General features: G+C 44.5%; 1 protein-coding gene across 1 annotated transcript in view; it reads left to right on the top strand.

The window, feature by feature from the left end:
- The window catches only part of LOC146809682 (netrin-1-like), a 250,479-nt gene that overhangs the window by 193,651 nt on the left and 33,090 nt on the right, over positions 1-23,738 (top strand). The window contains exons 2-4 of the mRNA XM_085616529.1: positions 3,335-4,368; positions 19,954-20,142; positions 22,978-23,127. Coding sequence (XP_085472655.1) covers positions 3,366-4,368; positions 19,954-20,142; positions 22,978-23,127 — 1,342 coding nt within the window. The 5' untranslated portion in view covers positions 3,335-3,365. The remainder of the gene's footprint in view (positions 1-3,334; positions 4,369-19,953; positions 20,143-22,977; positions 23,128-23,738) is intronic.

Here is a 23,738-nt window from a genome sequence, read left to right as displayed (position 1 = left end):
GTGGGAGCACAGAAGCACACAGCAAAGCAAAGAAGCACATGGCAACACCAGAGAAGCATATGGCATTACAAAGCAACATGGATACTGGCGGTGAGGGGTAGAGAAGCCCTTTAGGGCTGCACTAACGTTAGTAGTGTGTGACAAGTAATGATCTCACTCTTTTGCGGGTGTATGTTTGCATCAGCATGTCCACCCCTAAATCCCTCCTTACATTTCCTTAACCCCTGGTCCATCCCACATTTACACCTAAGAAATATACTTATGTCTGGGGAGAAGCACATAGATATAGGACAGGCAAAGGTCACTGTCCTTAGCTTTGTGAATATAATTTTTTAAGACAGGAGTAGTTCTGGTATAGTACTTCTTCACGTACTACAAAATGCAGTTAGACCCCCAAAGTGTTTGTATTATGATATAAAATAGATTGTTGAACTACAAAAGTAGCTATTATGCTGCTGAAACATATATGTGTCTGTGTGTTGTGGATACATGGTTATGCTAAGAATAGTTCTCATTACATTGTCAAATCACTATCACTTCTGCATGAAGTACAATATATAAAAACAAAGCCTCAGCTATAAAACATTAGTGGCGGCTCGCAGTTTTAGTTATTTAGTTACTTACTTTACGCCTTGCTGTCGTATGTCCGACTCCACTACACCCCCACCCTGCCCTCCCCCGCCTCGCCCCACCGCCCGCAGCTCTCCCTCTGCGAGCCGCCACTGTAAAACATATAAGTGAATTTATGACCAGGAGAGTGCGCCATATGGCAGCAAATGCACTCTTCACAGAGCAGGCTCCAACTCGTACCTACTCTGTGAACAGCACATTAGTAAAAGGTGGACCAGCTCTTTAAAATCACTGGTCCACCTTTCAGTGCAGATGGCAGTTTGTCCTTTCTTTTAAAGGGGGCAGCGGTCCCCCCACCCACTCACAGATGCAGTGATTGACTGCACCCTCCTATAGTGAAATGCCTTGGGTGTTGCCTGGGCCCTATGGGCATCCCTCCCAAGTAATGCTCTTGGAGGCTGAATGACTGCACCACATCTATGTGGCACACAGTCAGTGCACCTGTGGATGGTCTGTTTTCCTTTGTGCTCATATCTGCAATATACTTTCAGAAACAATGGTTCATGTGGACTGGTATTATCTGTTAGGATAATATTGTGCGTAATAGCAATGTAAAGGGTTAATGTGCTGTCTGAAGGTAAAGGACCACCAATACCAACGATTGAATTTATCACATCAAATTTTATGGTATAGAACGGAGGAAGCAGTATATACAATATCAGAAAAAATAGACAAAATTAAGTAAACAATTGTGTCTCTGCTAGTATTGTCTGACAGGCACCATCAAAGACTCCCATGTTGCCGTCTTGCCCCACGGGCCTGCCCTAGATGACAGTTGTACTTCATGTCGCCAAATGTTCTAGTGGTCCTCAGTTGCAATGCAGCCCATATCATTCATTGGCTATGGGAGTTTCTTTCATCTTGAACTTTTTTTGATTATTTTACTCAATAGGTTGTTTTACTTCAAAAGATAAATACTTTTAACAGTAGTCTATTGTTCTGGACATTTCCAATAAATGATTGCTGTATTACAACAATCCTGCCTCCTGTTGGACCATCCCCAATCACTCCAGCATATTTCAAACCTTGTATAACTATTATGTAGAACCAGGATAATTCAGTGACACAAGGCTTGCCTTCTTCTCTCCCAGTGATAGGAGCGGGCAACAGAGAAATCTGGATAAAGTCTGCTAAACCCTTATGGCTCTTTGCTTCTGTGGGCAGGCAGGGAATGAATAGTAAGAGGAAAATAAGAAAAGTGACCACATGGTACCAAAACGGTTCTGATGGAAGAAAGAAATTAGAATACAGAGGATCAGCATGGTGTAAAAATGGGACTGGAAAAAAGTGCAAAAGAACAGACGATAAAAAACAGACGTGAGAGAAGAGAAATTTAGAAAAAGAAAGACTGGTGCATATTTGAAAGAAAAGAGATGACAATAATTTGAAGAAGAGCTAAAGGGAGAATGAGAGGGAAGGGAGACTGTTGTGAGTCAATGGATTTTTTAAATAAGGAGGTTTTCTCTTTTGATCTGACTCTAGAATGCCTGTGAGCCCACAGAGCTCGAAGAACAAGAGTCGCATTGGCCCTCCGAGCACTAAGCCGTGAGGGCTGTATGAGTCCAGAGAAGCCTGGAAGCCTTTCAGGGTCGTGGACGGTGATCTGCATTCTTTGTGATGTAAAAAGAGCACAAGAACCACAGTATTAGAAACTTTTATTACCTAGGTCATGCAGAATGGCAAGTCATTTTTAGTAATGATGAGTGAAGCATTAGCACAGGGGATTATTAGAAAAATACCCCTTTCTAAGCAGGGGTTAGAAGGACCCTGCTTCCTTTTCTCTGCAATATTTAGACATGTGTCCCGCTCCCTCGCACATCTCCTCGTGCTAGCCATGGAGCGCGCAGCCGGCATGTTGTCCATGTTCCGGGTTCATGGGCAGGGCGCTCTTTAGTCCATCACAGTGTCCTTCCGCATCTGATTTTCCTACCTTGATCTGCTCCATCCCTGCGTTTTTATAGGCTGCCATTGTGAGCAAATGCACTTGAGTTCATCTACCAGATTTTCAAGGTGTAAATGCATGACCAGACAATCCCATATTCACAAGGTTGTGCTTTATGATTTTTGATGTATGGGCTAACGAGGACAATGTATGCACGAGAAAACACTGCGAAACCTGCGTATGTGGCAACGATTGAAGAGCGTTTGTGATTCACCCATGTTAACAGCACAATTCATTGCCACGTCAGAGCATGACTAATTATCATTCAAATATATGCACCTTTATTCATAAACTTAGTTATTTGCCACCCCTTGTATCAAGAAACTGCTCTCATATATAACTGTTATGTGAGTAAATCGTAAACGTCATTTGATTACTATAAACATCATTAGGCAATAACAAACTTTGATGAACTGAATTAGACAAATAAAACCATATCTCGTCACCCTATCCATGAGGTGGGGTCCAAAAGCTCATAGCAAGAGGAAGGGCAGTGAAGTGCAAGCTCCTTGAAGAGGGAGCAAAGTGAAGAAGAGGATGAAGAAATAAATAAAACATAAGATAGAAATAAAAGTGAAAATGAGAAAGAATTTAGCAAAAGGAGAGAACAGAAAGGGATGCAGGAAGGGAGGGCTCAAGGGGGACCGCCTTCTTTTAGAAATACCCTGAACATGCTCGTGGTGTGTATAGGCCTATGGACGTCAAATAGACATTAAAGCATGGCTCTCACTGTCTTTGTCTCTCTTCATTTCTTTCACGCAGGTGATGTTCCCAACATCCTGACCAGTCTGACATGCCTCGAGTGCTGTGGGCTCTGATCATCCCTTTTTACATATCCCTGCTGAGCCTGGTGCCTGGGGGGAGTCAGCAGCAGGAACATCAGTCAAACCGAGCTACCCCAAAGCCTAAAACACTGGACGACGCCTGCTACGATGCCAAGCAGCGCCCCAACTACTGCATTCCCGATTTTATCAACGTGGCCCAGGGGCGAGAGGTGACAGCCACCAGCACCTGTGGCCGGTGGCCCCAGAAGCTCTGCTCTTTCTTGCAGCCTGTCAACCACACATCACGGAGGTGCGTGCTGTGTGACCAGTCAAGCCTCGAGACTTCATTCCCACCAGCCTACATCACTGATCCTGATGCCAAGACATGCTGGAGGTCAGAAGGCGGGGTGAAATATCCTCAGAGCATTAACTTGACACTGCCACTTGGACGCCGGTTTGAGCTTGTGTACCTTAGCGTCCGCTTCTGCTCCCCACGTCCGGAATCCATGGCCATCTACAAGTCTATGGACCATGGCAAGACTTGGGTACCTTTCCAGTACTATTCAGCACACTGTCGGCGGGTCTATGGCCAAGCCACAGTCAATGCCATCACCAAGCCAATGCAACATGAGGCTACCTGCACAGACTACCAAACAGGTGTTAAGCCACTTACTGGAGGTCTAGTGGCCTTCATGCCATTGGATGGGCGTCCATCTGCTCGTCGGTTTGAGTACAGCCCGGTGCTCCAAGACTGGGTGACTGCCACAGACATCCGGGTGGTCTTCAGTCGGATGCACGCTGGCAAGAAGTTGGGTATCCGCAGGAAAACGGCATTCTATGGTGTGTCGGAGCTCCAGGTTGGTGGAAGGTGCAAGTGCAATGGACATGCATCACGATGTGTTGTCAGCCAGGGCGAGCTGACATGCCAGTGCCAACACCATACAGCCGGTCCCGAGTGCGACACCTGCAAGCCATTCTACTATGACCGTCCCTGGCAGAGAGCCACACCGAGCAATGCACACGAGTGTGTAGGTGAGTAGGCTACAGGGCCGGGGAGAGCAGAAGAATGTGGTGAGGTATAAGGTAAGCTTGAGTTATAGAATCAGATTACTCCTAATCGTAAAATGCGAAATCTCTTTCGTTAATCTCTTGATTTAATTGCATTAACAGCACTGTATGAGGCATATCTTTATACCCAATAATGCAAACAGTTCCCACAGTTAAAACAGAACTATTTTCACTTCTGTTTGTATGGTATGGTTTTTTTTTATCCTCAGGGTCCAAGATTTGACTGGAGTTAAAACAATATCGCCCAACTGGATATAAAATAGAAAATCTACAACTAATGTGAAGATATATTTGAAAACAATATTTAGGTCACTATTTCTACGTCAGACAGTGTTTCTGTATACCATGTTCAATGATACAGCTAATTTATTTCAAGTTAATAAATAAATTAGAAAAATAGAAAAATAAGGAAAAATTATTAGATAGCAAACACAACTGCAGTATATGCAAAACATTTTGTGAAAACATAAAACATCCATTCACTAGAAGGAAAGTGTTCATATCCAACATCCTCAACCTTGCCATTTGATGACCGAGCAGGTGGAAGCTAGTTCAAAGCATGTGCTATATCATATAAGGTGTGAGATGCCTTTTTAGAAGTACGCACTGGCCCTTAAAATGCATTTGTCATGAAAGTGGTCCATCTGAAGTGTAGAAGAGGCAAGTGGGCGCCAACAAGGACATGCTCCTCTGGTGAACTATGTCATGCTTTTACTACAGGCTCTTTAGTTTGTAGGGAGCACTGGGAAGTATCAGTGATGAATTGTGTGTTCTACCTCCTGGCACAGGGCAATGAATACTATTGTCTTAACAGGTATCCAAGAATAGCTTAGTTTCCATAGTCTAGGAGACTTAATTCTTAGCTAGAAAAGGTAGTGTAGGGATTGGTGTTAGATACACTGCAGATCAATAGTATATGTCAATTTCCAGTCTCTGGTCCAAAGGTTGAACAAAAGTAATGAATGTTTCCTAACTAGCATTGTGATACATGTTTCTGGTCCTTCTGAGGTATATGGGGCTCTTGCGTTCAAATTTGGAGAAGGATTGAGAGACCAATTTCTTTGAACTGTTCTACCTGTTGGGATTCCGCTTATTAGAAGAGATCAAATGGCATGTCTTGAAAATTTGTTTCCCCGGTAGGACTACACTGGCCCTGGCCACTGTCTGAGATAGGGTCCGTTTCTGCAGGAACACGGGAACATTCACTTCCTCTGAGAGGGGCAAAACAGTTCATCTCAATTGGGTACCAGTCCTGGCCTCGATGGACTGTCTGGCATGGGTCAATAGTGGTTAAAGTGTCTCAATGCACTTTTAAAGTACATCTTAATGAGTTCATGGCTCTGAGCACAATGCAAGCAAGATGGCGTAAGAGTGTTCCTGTTCTGTTCCCACCACCCATTTCTGCAGTTTCTGTCTTATGTTTTCTATCTAAGGCATCATAATAATTTTCGGCCTAATTGGACCACTCCAAAAGATGCAGGGATAAGCAACAAAGATTCTCTGCCAGCAAGAAAGATGAACTTCGTATTTGTGGTGGTTTTCTCATGTTCCAATAAGGTTTCCTTCTATCTTGGATTCCAGACTCTATGGTGCCTAAATCTTTGAATGTTGTGTTTCTAAATGTAGCTGGTGCCTGCCCAGCTTGCCTAAAAATCAAAGATGAAGTGTCCTCTTTGATCCTTGATACCCTCACGGATGGCAAGCAGGGCGTTACAAAGCCACCTTACATTACATTACAATACGTTGAAAACATAGATTGGTATGGCCTGCATGGCTTGTGAGGCTTCCTTGATTCTGGAACTGACAGCTGTCGATCTCCCTAAGACTAGGACCAAGACGAGGTATCCACAGAAAGCTTTTCATATGCACTCAACTACCACGAACAATTGTCTACTTACAGGAAAAAATTGACTGTGTACACCATGGGAGAGAGAGAGGCTAAAAGACCCATGCACATCCTCTCTAGAAGCAATAATCACACACCACAAGTTCTAGAGTCTGGCAAGGAGACAAGTGACACCCTCTGAAAACTTGCAAGTATCCTAAGAGATTTGGGGAGGCCACCTCACCCACAAGCTATGCTTCATCATAGGTGAGCTCTCCTCTCAACGGTAGGTAGATACCGCCATGGTTGACTCAACCGCTTACGTGGAGTTCTTGATAAATGCTATGTTGGGTTATTGGTTGAGGGGGGTGAAACCCATCTCAAACAGCAATTACAATTCTTCTCAGGATGAAGTCATAAGCAAACCATAAATTAACCTGGGCTCAACCGTCAGGTAGTTTGGCACAGAGCAGTCAGGCTTAACTCAGAGGCAACATGTACATTATTTGTGTTACAATTTAAACAGTAAACAGTGAAAACACACCACATAAGGATCCCAGAACAGATTTATATAAGTATAGTATTTTTTAATACAACAAAAATTCAATCAGCAGAACTGGAGATATTTAATTTTAAAGATTTTAGTAAAAATGGCACCAAGAAGTGTAAAGTGCCAACTGTGGTTATCTGGTCGCACCAGACTGGGACAAAGTCACAAGTTAAGATTGACTGCGATGTAGTGCGGGCCAGCCACAGGGACCCAGATAGGCTCGCTGAACACAGTGACCTTAAATCCTGGTTAGAGGAGCTTTGCAAGGATCTGCGTTAAAAATGTATTGAGCAGCCGAAGCGAAGCCTCGGTTCTGAAATGCATCGAGCCTATGATGCAAAATCCTGCGGCAGAGTCAACTACCCCATTGACAAGGTCTAGCTATGCGAAGACCGACGTCGAGGATGTGTTGCGCAGTCGAGGCGATGCATCGGCTCTATGAGCTGTGAGGTTGTGATGCAAAGTCTGCAGTTGTCTTCGATGCAGTTGTTGACAAGGTATGCATCGTGCACTGACGGTTCCGATGCGGTGACAGGCTGGGATTCCATGTGGGTCTTTGCAACAGTTCTGATCCACTCAGTAGCACCGATGCATCAGTTGTACTTGGGGTTGAACCGAGCAGCAGAGGAGATGCATCAGTTCCGCAGGATCCACAGAGGCTGGCAGATCACCTTAGGCCCACTCCCAAGGATCCTGAAATGGGTTGGCACTGCTTGCAAGACACACAGGTGGCAGAGTCAAGGTGCAGGAGCACGGTTGTTGGAAGCCTGTTGTGTGCCAGATTCTTCAGTTCAGGAGGCCAGCCAACTAGCCCTTGGAGTGATGTAGAAAATGGAGGAGGAAGGCAAAAAGTTTGCGGGAAGACCACACTGAGGCTGACAGGTCTAACAGTTATGTTATGTTATGCTATGCTGTGTCATGTGTATTTGGTAAGTCCACAACTCACCTGGGAGTGAATCCTGGCTGCCTAGGTTATCCTTTATACTGAATAAAAGCAAGTATTCGGCTATTTCTCTAACAAATACCTTAGAGCATATCTGAAAGATTTCTATTTTAATAGATGGGCACCCTAGTTACGAATAAATGATGTCATGCTTAGATGTTTGATGAAAAGCAATTATTAATTTATCCATTGTATTTAGCCAACATAATTCGGCCATGTGCAATGCCCAACAGGGTCAACAGCCTTTGTCAGGCCTCCTATAACATCAGAAAACCATAAGTTAAATGTAATGATTTTGTCTGAACCCCCCATATATGCCATTTAGCGGCAACCCTCAGCTTTTACAACCTTGGCTTCCAGCACGAGCCAGACCATTGTCCTTTGGCTCAGGGTGCTCGAACGGTGTCTGCTGGGCAGTGCAGAGTTTGAAAAAGTGCATGCTGAGCTGAAAACAGGGCCCTGCACTCCTTTTGGAAGGGATTAAACATCAGATCAGAATATTAGAGAAATGTCCACACCCACCACCAGAATGATAGAGTCCTTGGGGACCCAGGGCATCCAAGAGGCGATTTTTTACACCTCTGAAGATACAATGATCCATGCAATTAGAGAGACCCCTGAATCAAAGTTTTCTAATGATATATTGTTTGTTTACTGGCATATAATCACGAAACTCTCAGATATCAATAAGGAGATGCCGTAATCTTTGCAATTATTTAAATTAAAAAAATATTAAGTAAACATAACTGGCAGATTGAACTTTTTCAGGACGTACACCAACCTAATTTACTTTGCTTAAGTTCATCAAAAGGCTGAAAAGAAGTCTAAAGCTGGTGGTCTAAAAGAACAAACTCTAATTGCGGCGTAAAAATGTGCCTCCCTGTGTAAAGTCACAAGGGCACTGCGGTTCTCCCTTTATGTAGATGGCTCTGCACAGTAAGCAACAGCAGAGATGCTGAAGAAACCGAAATCAAGCAGACATGTTCTTCCTGTCCCTAATATAATCTGATCACAAAACGATCGACCTGAAATTACACACTAGATCCCAGACGATCAAATTATAATCGTATAAGGCAATCAATGAGGCCTCTGGTGCGACATCCACAAATACCGACAGAGCTGGCAGCGGACTATACATCAGGCATGTCTTCTGCTAAGAATGATGGTAATCGAGCAAATTCATATTATCTTAGATTGTTTACACTCTTTACCGACCTACTTACCGTAAAGACATCATTTTTATCACAGAGTGTAAGGGCATTCAATGCACTGGTCTTCAGTTGATGAAAGCCGTGGGGAGTCTTTCCAGGATTTAAACCCATGATCTGCAAGCTACAACAGCAAGAGCTTAACTCAATGACTCACCTTACTGGCCACTGGGGGGCAAGTGCCCTATTTAGGCTATTAGAGAGTGTTATCTTGCAAATAATGCATAGCCCTTCATGTGTTTCTGTCACTTGCACGGTTTACCTATGATTCTAAGCGTTCCCTGAAAGATGGGTGGTTGCAGAGTGTAATATGCTGGTGGTAGCTAACTGGCTCTGTCAGTAAGCAAGAAGGAGACTTTATGGTCATCTATCACAGCTGGAAGTACAGTTCTGGACTGTTCATTCACAAATCATTGCTATCAGGCGTGATTCAGGTACAATGAAGCAAACCAGGTTTACCCTGAGTGTGTTAGGTTGTCACTGGAAGGCCCTGGACAGGCAGCAGTGTCAGAACTCTCAAGCTTTCCATGTCCACGTGTGACTAGGTCATCCAGTCCAGGATTCTCCTGTGCATTGTGGAACTTGTAGTTTTGATTTTACTGTGGAATAAAAGGGACTAAAAGAAAAAAACTGGATGGGTGGGTTACTTATAGACCGATCTGGGAAACCCGAGAGCTCTTTAGTGTGTTTGAGGACATGGAGGAAGAAAGCTCCAACCATCAGAAAAACTCAGCACTTTCCGCATTAGCTGGTGACTGAAATCGGAAGCATGAAGCGACCGGCTGTGCACTGACTGCCACATGTTGCAGGTCAGTGCTGAAGACATTCATCCAGTCCAGATTTTTTTTAATTTGCAATCATGTGGTGCTGACTTTGTAATGGAATAAACAGAACTGAAAATGTCAGAAAGCAAAGAAGGACTTGGACTTTGGGAGCTGCTCATGAATGGGATTGGAAATCTTTGTGAGTTGCTCAACGGTGTGTGAGACGGCCTGCTACTCAGGCAATGTTACCCCTCTCTGTGAAGTGGACAAGTTGTTGCCTGTTCAGCTTCGAATATAAGAATGTGGGTTCGTATTTACTAAACTTTGACTCAACACAACGCAGCAAGCGAAGTTGCTGTGCTGCGTTGCCTCAAACGGAGAGAGCAGAATTCATCAGATCTACTAAGTTGTGGGGCAGTTCTGCTGTCTTGTAGCTGTGGCGCACTTCTGGCTGCCCCGCGCCAATGCAGACCCCCTTGCTATCTGATGCAAGGGGGCCTTTGTTTGGCCAGAAGAGTTTTTGTGCTGGAAGGGATACCTTGGTGAGCAAAAAACTATTCTTAGAAATTTCTCCTCATTTCGCCAGCCTCGGGCAGGTGCACAATTTCGTGCAAACCCATGTTTAATGGCTTTACTAAATATAGATTTGCATCAAAATATACAGATGGATGCACATGAAGGCCCAGGCTGTGTCCAGGTAACGTCTCCTTGATGAAGCAGCGCTACGTATTTTGTTGCGTTTCTGTTTTTTGTTTTTTTTGTTTTTTTTACAAAGGCATGCAAAGTCATGCAAATCGAGCTTTGCCTGATTTTGTAAAACCTAAAATAGATTTTGTGTTGGGGCTGTGCTAAAAAAGGGATGCACCCCCAACGCATAATCTTAGTAAATCTTGGCCTTAATACATAGAATTACTTATAATAAAGATGATGCATGTAATGTGCCCTCAACATACCCGCATGCCATGTTAGATCTGCACAAATCCTATTTATTGTAAAAAAGAGTTACTAGCTGACTCCCTGGCATGCAAATGCATTCTGGTAGTTGTATTCTGGATTCCATCAGCTGAGCTAAATCACCAGATTGCAAGGGACTGTAAACTGGTCGCCGAGGAGGGGAGCGGCACATAAGCATTAATGGCACGGGTGCCTCCCGGTAACCCTTCCATAGCAAGCATTAGAAAGACAAACCCTGTGAAGCTGGCAACATGAATGGGCAGCGCACGCCCTATTTAAAGAACCTATAGGTTACAGGTGCAGCTTTGTGGCCTGGGGTAGGTAAAAAAAATAAAATAACACTGCAGGTGACCTTTCAAGAAAACCAATAACCTCTTTATCTTAACCCGGTGAGAAAACCACTTGTCCTTTAAAAAGAGAAGGAAATGAGAACAAAGGGGGTTGCGACTGAAAGGGCTTTCTCACGAAGTGCATTGTGGGGAGGAGGCTTTTCATAAGGTTTGGAGCCCTCGTCAATCACAGGGGATCACATCGGCTTTCATTGCAGATGTTAAGTTTTTCAGCATGAGAGAAGGTCAGAGTACCTCGTGGCCTTAGGGAGTGGGCCTTTTTTGTGAATCTGAGTCAGGAATTAGAGGGAGGGTGGGAGAGTGGGTGGGCGGGGTGAAGGGTGGGGCGGGCGCGTAGCTCTAAACACCTCCACAGTTTTTGTTATGATGGAGAAAGACGTTAGTCGCATGGAACATAATTCAGACTCGCCTTATGCAAATTCCTGAACTTGAGATAAAAGTTATAGGCCTGGAGTGGAAACTAACATAAGCCCTGGCAAAACAGTTCAAACCAACCCCACGCTGTGGGAGGCCTCGACTAGAAGGGAGGCGAGCAGGCATGCTTGAATCACGGCATCTGAAATATAGCAAACCTCCTGGGCTGAATAGTGGGAAATCAACGCAGGAATTAGGTGCACTGTGCCCAAGACCTGGGGCAATTCATCATTTCTTGGGGAATAGGCACCGAGACAATTTAGAATTAAATATTAGAATGATGCCCAGTTCAGGTTCTGCAAGGGGCACTGTTATGTGCGGTCCCTCCTTACCTTCCTCCACAACCTTACACAGTTCCTCAATGTTGCTTTGAATTGACCGAAAGACCTCGCAGGATACTGATGGATTTCCTGGCAGGCTCCACCAGGACCTTCTTGTAAAGCCCTAGGCGTCACGGACCAAGGGCTCACAAACGTACTTACCACCTGGGTGACTAACTTGATGGATTCAAAGATATTTATTTTCCCTCTGGCAGTTCTAGTCCTTAATTTACAGTGGTATAATCAGGACTATACACTGGTGTAACACAGGCCCCCGCAACCCCTGCAGTGCGGGGGAGCCCCCAAGCTCCAGGGGGCCTCCTCAGCACAATACTCTGGCTGGAGAACACCGGATTGAGTCCGGAGGGGGACCCTCCACATACCTTGCAGGTGAGCCCCCTCAAGTTTTGTTTCGCCTGGGGAACTATATTTACCAGAATCCCCCAAAAACCTATACTGGATGATCGCTCTGTATGCCTTTTCTTCTTTAAAATTCTCTAAGGCCAAAATTAATGGGTTGGTGCTAAGTGGCCAGCAAAGAAACTGCTTACGTAACTCATCAGGTGCAGTTGTCATCCCATGCGTAGTCAGCCGACTGCCCAGATGGTAGGAGCAAAATTCTGTGAAGACAGGGTACGTAGGAAATCATGCACCTCCTGTTACATTAAAATTGAAGGAGGAGACTACAGCTCTGGGCTGATCGACACACTGCCAGCGCACGCACGCTTAGTCATTTCATGATTACTCATGATATGCATTAATCCTAGTCTTAGTCTTCCTAATCACAGGGTTGGCCTACAGACAGCTTTGCTTTAATTGTATCACCAGTTTCATGTTTTTCAAAAAAGTCATAATTAGAAAAAACAAATATATATATATATATATTAATTAATTTTTTTTTTTTTATAATGTAGCCAGCATCGCCATTACACGAGCTTACCTTCTAGTCTGCCACACACGACTGATGTTACAGAACATATGGCCATCTACACCTACATATAGAGGGGTAGTCTTTCCTCTATGCCTGCTACCAAAACTGCTTGTCATTGCTGCACCTAGTCATCACTGTATGACAAGCTGTATTACTACATGCTGCAAAAGTGTAAAATTTTCTGCCTTGTCACTATGAACATAGTAAAGTCACTCATGTCACTATAAATTGTATGCCTCTCACCTTAGCGCACTATGTGATCAAGACCACAGGCTTGTGGTCGAAACGTGTCATCCTGACATGCTAAGACAATAAATTCTCTTTATTGCACCTTCAACTGGAGTGAGTTTGTGCCCTTGTTTAGCCCACCGGGGTCATTCTTTGGGATCCTGGTTTCATAATATATATATATACATAAATATATTCAGTCAGCCCTTTTCATCCATTGGGTTGTTCAAGTGCCATTCACATTTTGTTCATACAAAACATAGTATACAACATGGCAATGGGTCAACACACTTCACCCGTTAGCTGTCATGTATGTGACTGACAATATTTTTCCTTCATTCCATGTGCACACCTGTCCTAAAAGGAGTGTGCTTCAGTGCTGGGCCGCTCCTTTATTTTTATGTTCTTTACATTTTTGCCAGATTGTTTGTGCATAACATTTGTTTGTACATGTTAGCCATTATTTTAAAACAAACTACACACTTACCAAGACCAGTTGTATTGGCTGTCCCATTGTTTGCTTCATCGCCCATCCCCTTTGTCCATAATACAACCCTTTATCTAAATTGCTTCTCGCTAGTGGAACTATCACAATTGAATCAATCAAAGGTAAAAGTACATTGACCATCAAACGTTGATCAACAAACAAACATTTAATGATAATAACAGAAAAACCGGAGCCACTGCACATATCGTCATACAATACTGTATTTATGGCTCATCAAAGTTCTCGGTGCTCAAGTGATCAGACAGTGTGTGACAAAGAACAGGTGCAATAGTGTGTATAAAATCAAAATAGCAATGGAACAATATGATTTTTGTAAGGCACAATTGGTGGGCCCTGAAGATTCAGGTGCATATACAGTATTATCATTCTTTATTTCCAATTGTCGGGCTCGTCAACAATGTTTCAACCCTTACTACAGTTGAGGTCATCATCAGGACGAAGACATTTTATTTGAAGCGAGATTAGAGTGTTGAGCGGGGAACATTCAAACTGAGTTTCTACCGTATATAAGAAGGAATTGAGTGAAGAACCTGGAATTATTTACAGTAATTTTTTTAAATGGGTCACAATTTACCAAATAGATGGAGAGTCTTCATGACATCTCCTGTGGGGCTTAAAGGAGTATACTCATTAGTCTGTGTCCCATGGTCAAACTAAACAAATCAGGATCGCTTCTTTCTTATCACGGGTAGGGAGAAGCACAAAATAACATAACATAACGTGTGTTTGTAAAGCGTACATTTACCCGTGGGTATCTCGGTGCTAAATAACTGAGGCTTATTGTTACCCAACTCAATGGTACTCATTGAGGGAGTGAACACCAGAGAGGCAAACGGGCAAGAGCAAGCAACACAGTTCACATAGTGGAGGGGAAAAATCACATGGGCTAGTGAAAGCAACACTGAGCAGGATGGGGGAGAAGCACACAAGGGAGACAGCTGAAAACACATGCACTCATGGAGTGCTTAAGCAAAAATAAACAAGAGAGAGCAGAGGAATAGTGGGAAGAAACGCTTGAATGAGAGAGCAGCACAGAGTGGGAGAAGGGAGATAAACACAAGTAGTTCCTTAAAAGTGAGCAGTAGAAGGACACAAGAGGGTGTACTCCAGGAAACAAAAGATGGACAAGGCAAGCCAATTAATAAGAGGCAAGCAAATGAGACTGACAATAAGGCCAACCAACGGTAAGCAAAGGATGGGCTTTAAGCCTTCTGTTAGTTTTTGGTAAACTGACAATAGGTTTTTGCAACTTGCACTGACTGGTAGCTTCGACTTAAAAAGGCATGGGATGACACCTAGGAGTCACTACAGTAGAAATTGAGATCCCCCCATTTCAGCTGGACGGATATACCCAAAATAAGGGAGATTAGAATAAAAAGAAACCCAAAGCCCCCATTCAAAGCAGCAGTCATGGAAATCAAACCTTATGCAGTCTGCCTGTAGGAAGAATCAGAGTAGGAGAGAAGGATATGGCAGAAACCAAGAGAATCCACATCCAAGGAAGTGTCAGGACAGAACTAGCAAGAAAAATACTAACATGAAGTTCTGGAAGACAACCAAAAGGCAAACCCAGAAACAGGATAAAATACATTCATAACATGGAAGCGGCAAATGAGTTGCAATGACCAAAGACTCCACCACTACCAAGTGACAAGTTGAGGTCAAGGACACTAGAAAAACAACCATTGTGGAAAGCCAAAACCGTAGACCACAAACCAAGCGATCCAAGGAAAAATCCAGCCACCTAAGTAATACAAGGGAGATACCAGGAAGGAAAAGAGAGGGACCAACAGTGTTAGAAATTGGCAGAGGTATGCATCATGTCTAAGCCGGAACCACAACCCTAGTCAGGGTAAGTCAGATACACATCCTAAATTAACCGGTGCTCACCCTCAGGTACCTTGGCACAGATCAGGCAGGTTTAACTTAAGAGGCAATGTGTAAAGTATTTGTGCAACACTTCAAATCCTAAAACAGTGAACTAACCACACAAAAGTATACCGCACCTGGTTAAAAAAACAGAGCTTAAGTTCTTTAAACAAAACAAGACCAAAATAACAAGAATCTATTAGGTAGAGTCAATAGTCATGAATTTTTTAAGAATATATTGAAATGTAGTTCTTAAAAGCCTAAAGTGCCAACAGGGACTTTTTGATCGCGTTAGACAGAGACAAATCAAAAACTTCAGCCGCCCGCGAAGGAGCATGGGTCAGATACAGGGACTAGCCTTAGCCCACTGAACAACACCTTGGTTAGCGGCTGCGTTAACGTCGAGGATGGAATGCGAGGAGCAAAGGAGGTGATGCATCGGTGTCGATCCTTGGGATGTAGGCCATGCGTCAGCTCCGAGCTGCGCAAAGTCGAAGATACCTCTAGAATGGAGGCAATGCGCAGCGCCGTCTGCGCTGTGATGCACTCGATCCTTGCAGCAGCGTTGATGTGTCAGTGTCAATGGAGTTGCCTCGGTTCTGAACTGCGCAAATGCGTCGATACTAGGATGTCTGCTGGGACAGCACTTTTTACCCTCTTCCAAAGGCCCAGGACTGGATTGGCACTACTTTGCAGGGCAAGACTTACAGATGGCATAGTCCAGGTGCTATAGCAGGATTGTGGAGTGGTTGGAAGTCTTTTGTGTCCCTTAGACTTCAAACAGGAGGCAAGCAGAGAAGTACTTGGAGTCACTCTGGGTTCAATTGGTGTAGGTCCAGTCATTCACACCCAGGCAAGGAGGGCCTTAGTCAGGCCAGCGCAGCAGAAATGCAGTTCCTCCAGAGCAGCAGTCGACCAGAGTGGCAGTCCTTCGGCAGCACAGCAGTCCTTCTTCCTGGCAGAGTATCCACAGGTTTAGACATATACTGAGCATTTGAAGTGGAGGAGAATTCAAAGAAGGGCTCTAAAGTGCACAGAGGTCCTCCCTTTCTTGTCCAGGGCTCCAGAATCACAGGTGGTTTAGAAGTCCTTTTTGCGGGGACAGGACACAGTCCATTCAGGTGTAAGTGTGAGGCTGTTTATAGCTCCCCCCTCTCATCTGGCCCATCAGTATGTGGATGACCATTCAGTCATACCTAAGCTCCTTTGGTGTGTGGATGTCTAGAGGGAATGCACAAGGCCAAATTGTTACCCACGAGACATGTATTGGAGGCAAGCAGCAGGCACACAGGGTTTAAGAGCATAAAAATGTCAACTTTAAAAAAAGCATTTTACAAATTGTAATCATAAATCCCACATTACCATTGAAGAGGATTTATTATTACAAGTTCATAGGTACCAAACATGACAGATTTACTCCCTCTCAATCAGGAATTATAACTGATTAAATGTAATAAGAAATCCCCAATGGTAACCTATAAAAGGGATAGGCCTCACAGTAGTGAAAAATTAGACTGGGAGTTTTTCGCCACCAGGACATGTAAAACTTAAAAGTACATGTCCTATCTTTTAGTTACACAGCACACTGCCCTATGGGCTACCTTTGGCATACCTTAGGGGTGATTTATGTGTAGTAAAAGGGAGTTTGAGGCTTGCCAAGGGGTTTTAAATGCCAAGTCGGCATGGCAATAAAACTGCACACACAGGCTCTGCCATGGCAGGCCCGAGACATGTTTTAAAGGGCTACTTGTGCGGGTGGCACACTCTGTGCTGCAGGCCCACTAGTAGCAATTAATTTACAGACTCTGGGCACAGGTAGTGCACTCTACAAGGTACGTACAGTTAAAATAAATATCCCAACTGTGGGTAAGTCAATTAAACCATGTTTAGAGGGGAGAGCAAATGCCCATTAGCAGTGGTTAGCAGTGGTAATGTGCTCAGCGTCCTAAAGCCAACAAAAACGGTCAGAAAAAGAGGATGAGGAAGGCAAAACATTTTCCAACAGCAGTCATGGGATATTTGTGGGAGAAGCATAGATTGGGGTTAGAATTTATTTAGGGCAAGAACAGTCATAGACAATACCCAAAGTATCTAAAGGGCTTTAAAATCGCCTGTGCCTTCTTGTGTTTTTTTTTAGCTCATTTAAAGTTACAAGCATATCAATGTCTCTAATGGCTAGATTTGAAGTGTCCTCAATCTTAGGTGTCTCTTTACTGTTGTTAAAGGAATCCCCTTTTAACTTCAAGCTATGCCTTTTTTTTCACTTCAATTTTCTTATCAGTTGACTAGCTCAATAGGTGTTTCTACATAGTAAAAATTGGCGACCCAACAGAAGGAGAGTTATATATAACCATGAAATGCATGGTAAAGACCAACAATGTAATATAGGGTGTTCAAAGGTCAACACACTGTATTACATACGTGATAAAGACATCTGTGGTTAACACATGTGAGGTGACATTGATTGCATTGTACATCCTGTGGGAAGAGGTGCATACGTCACTGGACTCCACTTGCCTCAGTCACAGGAATGTGTGTGATTTTTCACTACACACTGTTGTGCAAAAACGTCTAATAAATTTTAGAATTCTCCACAAGGAACACAGGGCTTGTTTTTTTTTTTTAATTAATTACAGCAGTCTTACATAATTGTGGATTGCATTGGTTTTGTGCGCACAAATATATTTTGGGATAGCTGAAAACTTGGTTAATGGAGCGGGTGTGCCAACATTGTTTGCATTGTTTGCTTTACTGTATGGCTAGACCCAATATAGAAACAAGGATGTAGCTGTCTGTATCAACCACTGGGAAATAGTTTGGGGCCTCAATAATTACTGGGCATTATTCATATTTGGATCTGTGCGGATCATTCTCATTTTAGGAAAGTACATAAGACAATCTTGTTCTGATCTAGCTGCTATTGTTGCCTTGTATCTTGGTTGCGCCGATATACCCCTCGGGGTCATTCGAGCACGTTATAAATTAAATTAACATAACATAACATATAATTCAGATGTTTTTACTGCAACACACAAGGGAGTGCAATAAGAAAGCGTCTTCTTACACCCCATGGGCCTCATTTATAAAAAGTGACGCATTGCTGCGTGAAAACAGCGATGCATCACTTTTCATTGCGCTCTCCTTGCGACATGCTGGATGCGTCATATTTACAGTATGACGCATCATGTCACAAGGAGTTACAGATACGTCAGTTTTTCTGACGTATCTGAAGGCGCAAAAATGACGTATTGCTGGAGTGTGTCACAAAAGTGACGCAACTTCAGCAATGGGTCATTTAACATGGTCGAGTCCCATTTCAATGGGCCTGCGTCAGTCTTACACCTGTTGTGAGGCAGGCATAAGATATTGACGCATTTGTGTCCTAGAAGTGTCACAGGGAAATCTTATAGATTTCACTGCGTCACTTCTATGAGGCTTACTTGCGTCAGAATGCCAACCCTGCATACATTATACCTGGCGCAGGTATAATGTTGCGCAGGGGTTTACAAAGTGATGCATCTACCTAGATGCGTCACTTTGTAAATATGACGCAACTTGGTGCATTTTTTTACGCTGCCGGTGCGTCACAAAAAGTGACGTACCAGCGGCATAAAAGTGACGCAAGGGCTCATAAATAAGCCCCCATGTCTCTTGTGCATAAAGCAGCAGTGGCTGCTTCTATGCGCTGAAACGAACATTAACTTGCATTTATTCAATTATGGGCACAAGGGCAGCTGCTGGACATAGCCACATAGATAAAATAATTCAATTTTAATGTAAACAGCTTTGTATAATGTTACGCCCTGCCACTACACCAGCACCCATCCGGTTTGTGCTGCCGGTTAGCGCCTGCTAGGGATCAACAAGCGACCCGTTATTCCTCACTGTGACTACAGCATCCATCAAAAGACCTTTTGTGCCATAATTCATAACTTCTGCAATTACGTGTTTAGGCAACTAAGCCTTGGAGTATGAAGCACTGCCTCAGAGAGACCACAGTCCTGCCCTTTGATAGGTATTCAGCGCAATGTGTAAAGGATGTTTCTTCCTTTTGGAGTGAAAATGTATGATTTTAGCATTATTAATGGCCACACCATGGTGTTGTTGCTAAGAGTGAGTGCGCACAAAAACTCTCTGGTGTTTTACACTGTCCTCATATCTAAGATGGGGATAAAAACAAGGGTTTCTTCAAAATCAGAAACTCAATAAATACTAAAACACTGGGAGAAAGCATAGAGCTTGAATTGAATGTCATGAAACGAATACATTTAACGCCTCATAAAATCTAACAATCATGACAAAAGAAAAGAAAAGCCATGCCTAGACGTTAGCATCCTTTTAGGGGATCTTGAAGGTACTCTTTAGTGTGTGAAATTCACAAAGGTTTATTTGCTTCACGTTTTTCAGTTTGTTGCTTTGTTCAAATCTTAAAAGGTCAGGGCAAAGATTTTATTTTTGGTAAGCATTGATTTGCATAAAACATCTTCCGCGTGCCATACCTGCCATACATATGGGGTCTGCTGGCACAATGAAAGGCAAATGATTGACTCCTTCCAAAGGCAGCTATTGATATTTTTCACTTTTGACTCATGCAGAGCCTCTATCATGACAAAGTAATTACTTACATCGTGTGCTGGTAATGCCCCACTAGGGTAGAACTTAAAAAGCTTGCCCTTCTTTTCCAGCCTGCGAGTGTAACCTCCACGCCCATCGCTGCCGCTTCAACATGGAACTCTACAAGCTCTCCGGCCGCAAGAGTGGCGGGGTCTGCTCCAACTGCCAGCACAACACGGCAGGCCGACATTGCCACTACTGCAAGCAAGGCTTCAAACGGGACGTCAGCAAGCCCATCACCAGCCGCAAGGCTTGCAAGCGTGAGTATGCCTCTCCAGCTGCAGCGTGAGTGTGCCTCTCCAGCTGCAGCGTGAGTGTGCCTCTCCAGCTGCAGCGTGAGTGTGCCTCTCCAGCTGCAGCGTGAGTGTGCCTCTCCAGCTGCAGCGTGAGTGTGCCTCTCCAGCTACAGCGTGAGTGTGCCTCTCCAGCTGCAGCGTGAGTGTGCCTCTCCAGCTGCAGCGTGAGTGTGCCTCTCCAGCTTCAGCATGAGTGTGCCTCTCCAGCTGCAGCGTGAGTATGCCTCTCCAGCTGCAGCATGAGTATGCCTCTCCAGCTGCAGCATGAGTATGCCTCTCCAGCTGCAGCGTGAGTGTGCCTCTCCAGCTGCAGCGTGAGTGTGCCTCTCCAGCTGCAGCGTGAGTGTGCCTCTCCAGCTGCAGCGTGAGTGTGCCTCTCCAGCTGCAGCGTGAGTGTTCCTCTCCAGCTGCAGCGTGAGTGTGCCTCTCCAGCTGCAGCGTGAGTGTGCCTCTCCAGCTGCAGCGTGAGTGTGCCTCTCCAGCTGCAGCGTGAGTGTGCCTCTCCAGCTGCAGCGTGAGTGTGCCTCTCCAGCTGCAGCGTGAGTGTGCCTCTCCAGCTGCAGCGTGAGTGTGCCTCTCCAGCTGCAGCGTGAGTATGCCTCTGCAGCTGCAGCGTGAGTGTGCCTCTCCAGCTGCAGCGTGAGTGTGCCTCTCCAGCTGCAGCGTGAGTATGCCTCTCCAGCTGCAGCATGAGTATGCCTCTCCAGCTGCAGCGTGAGTGTGCCTCTTTGGTGGGAGGTGTAAGTATGACTCTCGTCTTGAGCTGTAGGTGTGAAGCTTTTTTCAGCAACTCACACTTTGGAGATTTTGTATTTGAAGTTTGTTTTTGACAAAGCAAAAAAAGTTGCATGATGGAATCATGCATGCGATTACCACTCATGCCTTTACAACGCGGCGTTTACAACACAGTACCGTTACCACGCGGTACCATTACCACGCATTACCTTTTTCACGCATGTCTTTACAATGAATATGCTTTTACCATGCATGTCTTTACAACGAATTTCATTGTAAAGGCATGATTGGTAAAGGCATATATGTGTTAAAGGTTAAGTGTGGTAACAGTGCCCGCTTTTTAACCGCTGGCACCCACCATGGTCCCTCCCACGCACAAGCCCTATACATCACTCCTCTCCTCTCCCCCAGCCCTGAACACCATCTCACCCCCAGCCCCGAAACCTAAACCCAGACTCCCAGCCCTAAAACACCCCAGCCCCCACCCCAAGCCCTGAAACCCAGCACCCGGCCCTGAAAACTACCCCGACCCTGGGCTCTGAGCCCTAAAACTAGCCTTTTAACCCTAAAAACACTCGTTCCACCCGCCTGGAGTCCTAAAACCCAACCCACAGCCCTGAACGCTACCCCACCCAGCCCTAAAAACATCCCAGGCCCTCCCTGAGCCCTAAAACCCAGCCCTGAAAAGTACTCACTAGCCACATCCTGATCCATTTGACATCCGCCAACTTTCTTTTTACCTCAAACACCTCCCACCCCCTGCCCATTCACTCCGAGTCTAGAGCAGTGACTACCTTTCCGACGCATATACCTTTACTGCCTTACCATGCATGGTAAAGGCATGCGTGGTAAAGGAATATGCGTGCAAAGGCATGTGGGCCAACGCTTGCGTTGTAATGGCATACATGGCTGAGACTGTGTAGGAAATGCTGTTTCCTATCAAAAAAGCAACAAACTAAAATATTTGCCATGTGGACCCATGGAATATGGCGCTTTAACAGCAGAGCTTCAGTGCCTTCAGAGGATCCACCCTGCACGGGAGCCACTGAAGGCACTGAGATTTCCACCAGGCAGGCAGAGATGTCCAGACATCTTCAGTGCCATCAGAGGAGCCACCCTGGTCAGGAGTCACTGAAGGAACAGAGATTTCCACGAGGCAGGCTGAGATGTCAGGCTATAGTACACCAGGGCAACAGAGTTGATCATTCCCCTGCTTTGGTGGAATGAAGTATAGTCCGCCAAAGGCTAAATAATTCCATTATTCCCTTATTTACCAATGAGTTATTCTTGTGCAACACAATGCTCTCTAGTGCTGTTGTAGTTATTCTAATTGCATTACGTAGAGCTTACTATTATGCATAAAGGAATCAAATAATCAGGCCTGGACATAGTTCGCGTTTTGCTACGCGGAACCCTGTGAAGTTTCAAAAAACCTCCGCGAAGTTCTGCGAGTGCTGGAGTGCAGTGCGAACTGCAGTTTGTGCTGGTATTTCTGCTGTTTGAGTGGAAATTATACCCAAGCGGCAGCTTGCGCTCGGGAACTTACCGTTCGCAATCGCGAGGGGGAAAAAACTCCACTGCACATCGCTAAACTGAGTTTTCTGCACTCCACGAGCTCTGCGGAGGGCGGAGTGCAGAAAACTCTGCAAACTCCTCGAACGGAGCGAAGTTAACCACCCAGGCCTACTAAAAATACTTAGTAAATGAATGCTTTGTTTTGCATTTCTTTTCGTCACAGGAAGTTTCGGCCCAAACTTTAGTAACTAAGAACATAATAAGCTGCACTAAATGCTGTTAGTTTTGTTGCTTTCGAGAGAATCACTGAGATCCTACTGTCTGCTGATGAGTATCAGCTTTACTCTCTTATTTCACATACCATTATCACATTCTACCTTTAACTACTGCTACTGAAGAGCCATCCAAGCAGAGGTTATCAAGAAGACAGTAGGCTGAGTTCTGGCTGGTGTAAAGAAAATTGATAGACTGTTTGACAGCTGTGTGAGTGTGTTCAGTTATTTGCTATCATGTTTTGTGTTGATTGAATTCTCCTCCCATCGTTTTCAGCATGCCAGTGCCACCCTATCGGAGCCATCACCGGCATGTGCAACCAGACCACCGGCCAGTGTCAGTGCAAGAGTGGCGTTACGGGCCTGACCTGCAACCGCTGTGCCCAGGGGTACCAGCAGAGCCGCACTGCACACATCCCTTGTGTCCGTGAGTGATGAAACATTTCTATCGTTCCCCACAAAAGCACGCCTCTGGTACCCTCTTAGCCTGTTTAGTTCTTCTCCATCATGCTCTCATTCCACCTAAGTTGTCTGTAAACATCAACATTTTGTTTGCGCGTATTGCAATGGCAAACAAATGGCTTTCGAACCTCGCTTGACCGTCTTCCACAGACATAGCATTTCTTACTGTACTAAGAAGGTAGAGTAACACATTACCAAAGGAATGCCTTAATGTTCAGACACAAACACATACTTCTATCATACAAATATTTCATAGTCCAAAAGGCAAAGGCATTGTGTTACCATGGTGATACACAAACATAAAGGACATAATGTTAGGATATGAATTCTCCACTGTACAGATACAAATATATATTGCTATAGGAATACTCCACTACCCAGTGACAAAGACTTAACATCCCTGTAGAAATACCCTGTTGAAGAGAAATAAACACATACTATAGCGAACTAAATACTAGTACAAGAACATATCACTTGCATACGACTACTCCAACTTACAAGGACACAGTCGAGGGGCCATTGCAATGCCTCACTGAACACATAGAAACAAATAATATAGCTAGAAGAAGATTCCGC

Source organism: Triturus cristatus, chromosome 7 (genome assembly GCF_964204655.1).
Source record: "Triturus cristatus chromosome 7, aTriCri1.1, whole genome shotgun sequence".
In the NCBI taxonomy this organism is placed as follows: domain Eukaryota; kingdom Metazoa; phylum Chordata; class Amphibia; order Caudata; family Salamandridae; genus Triturus; species Triturus cristatus.
Note: the sequence above shows the minus strand (reverse complement) of the source record. Positions and strands in the feature narration are given on the sequence as shown.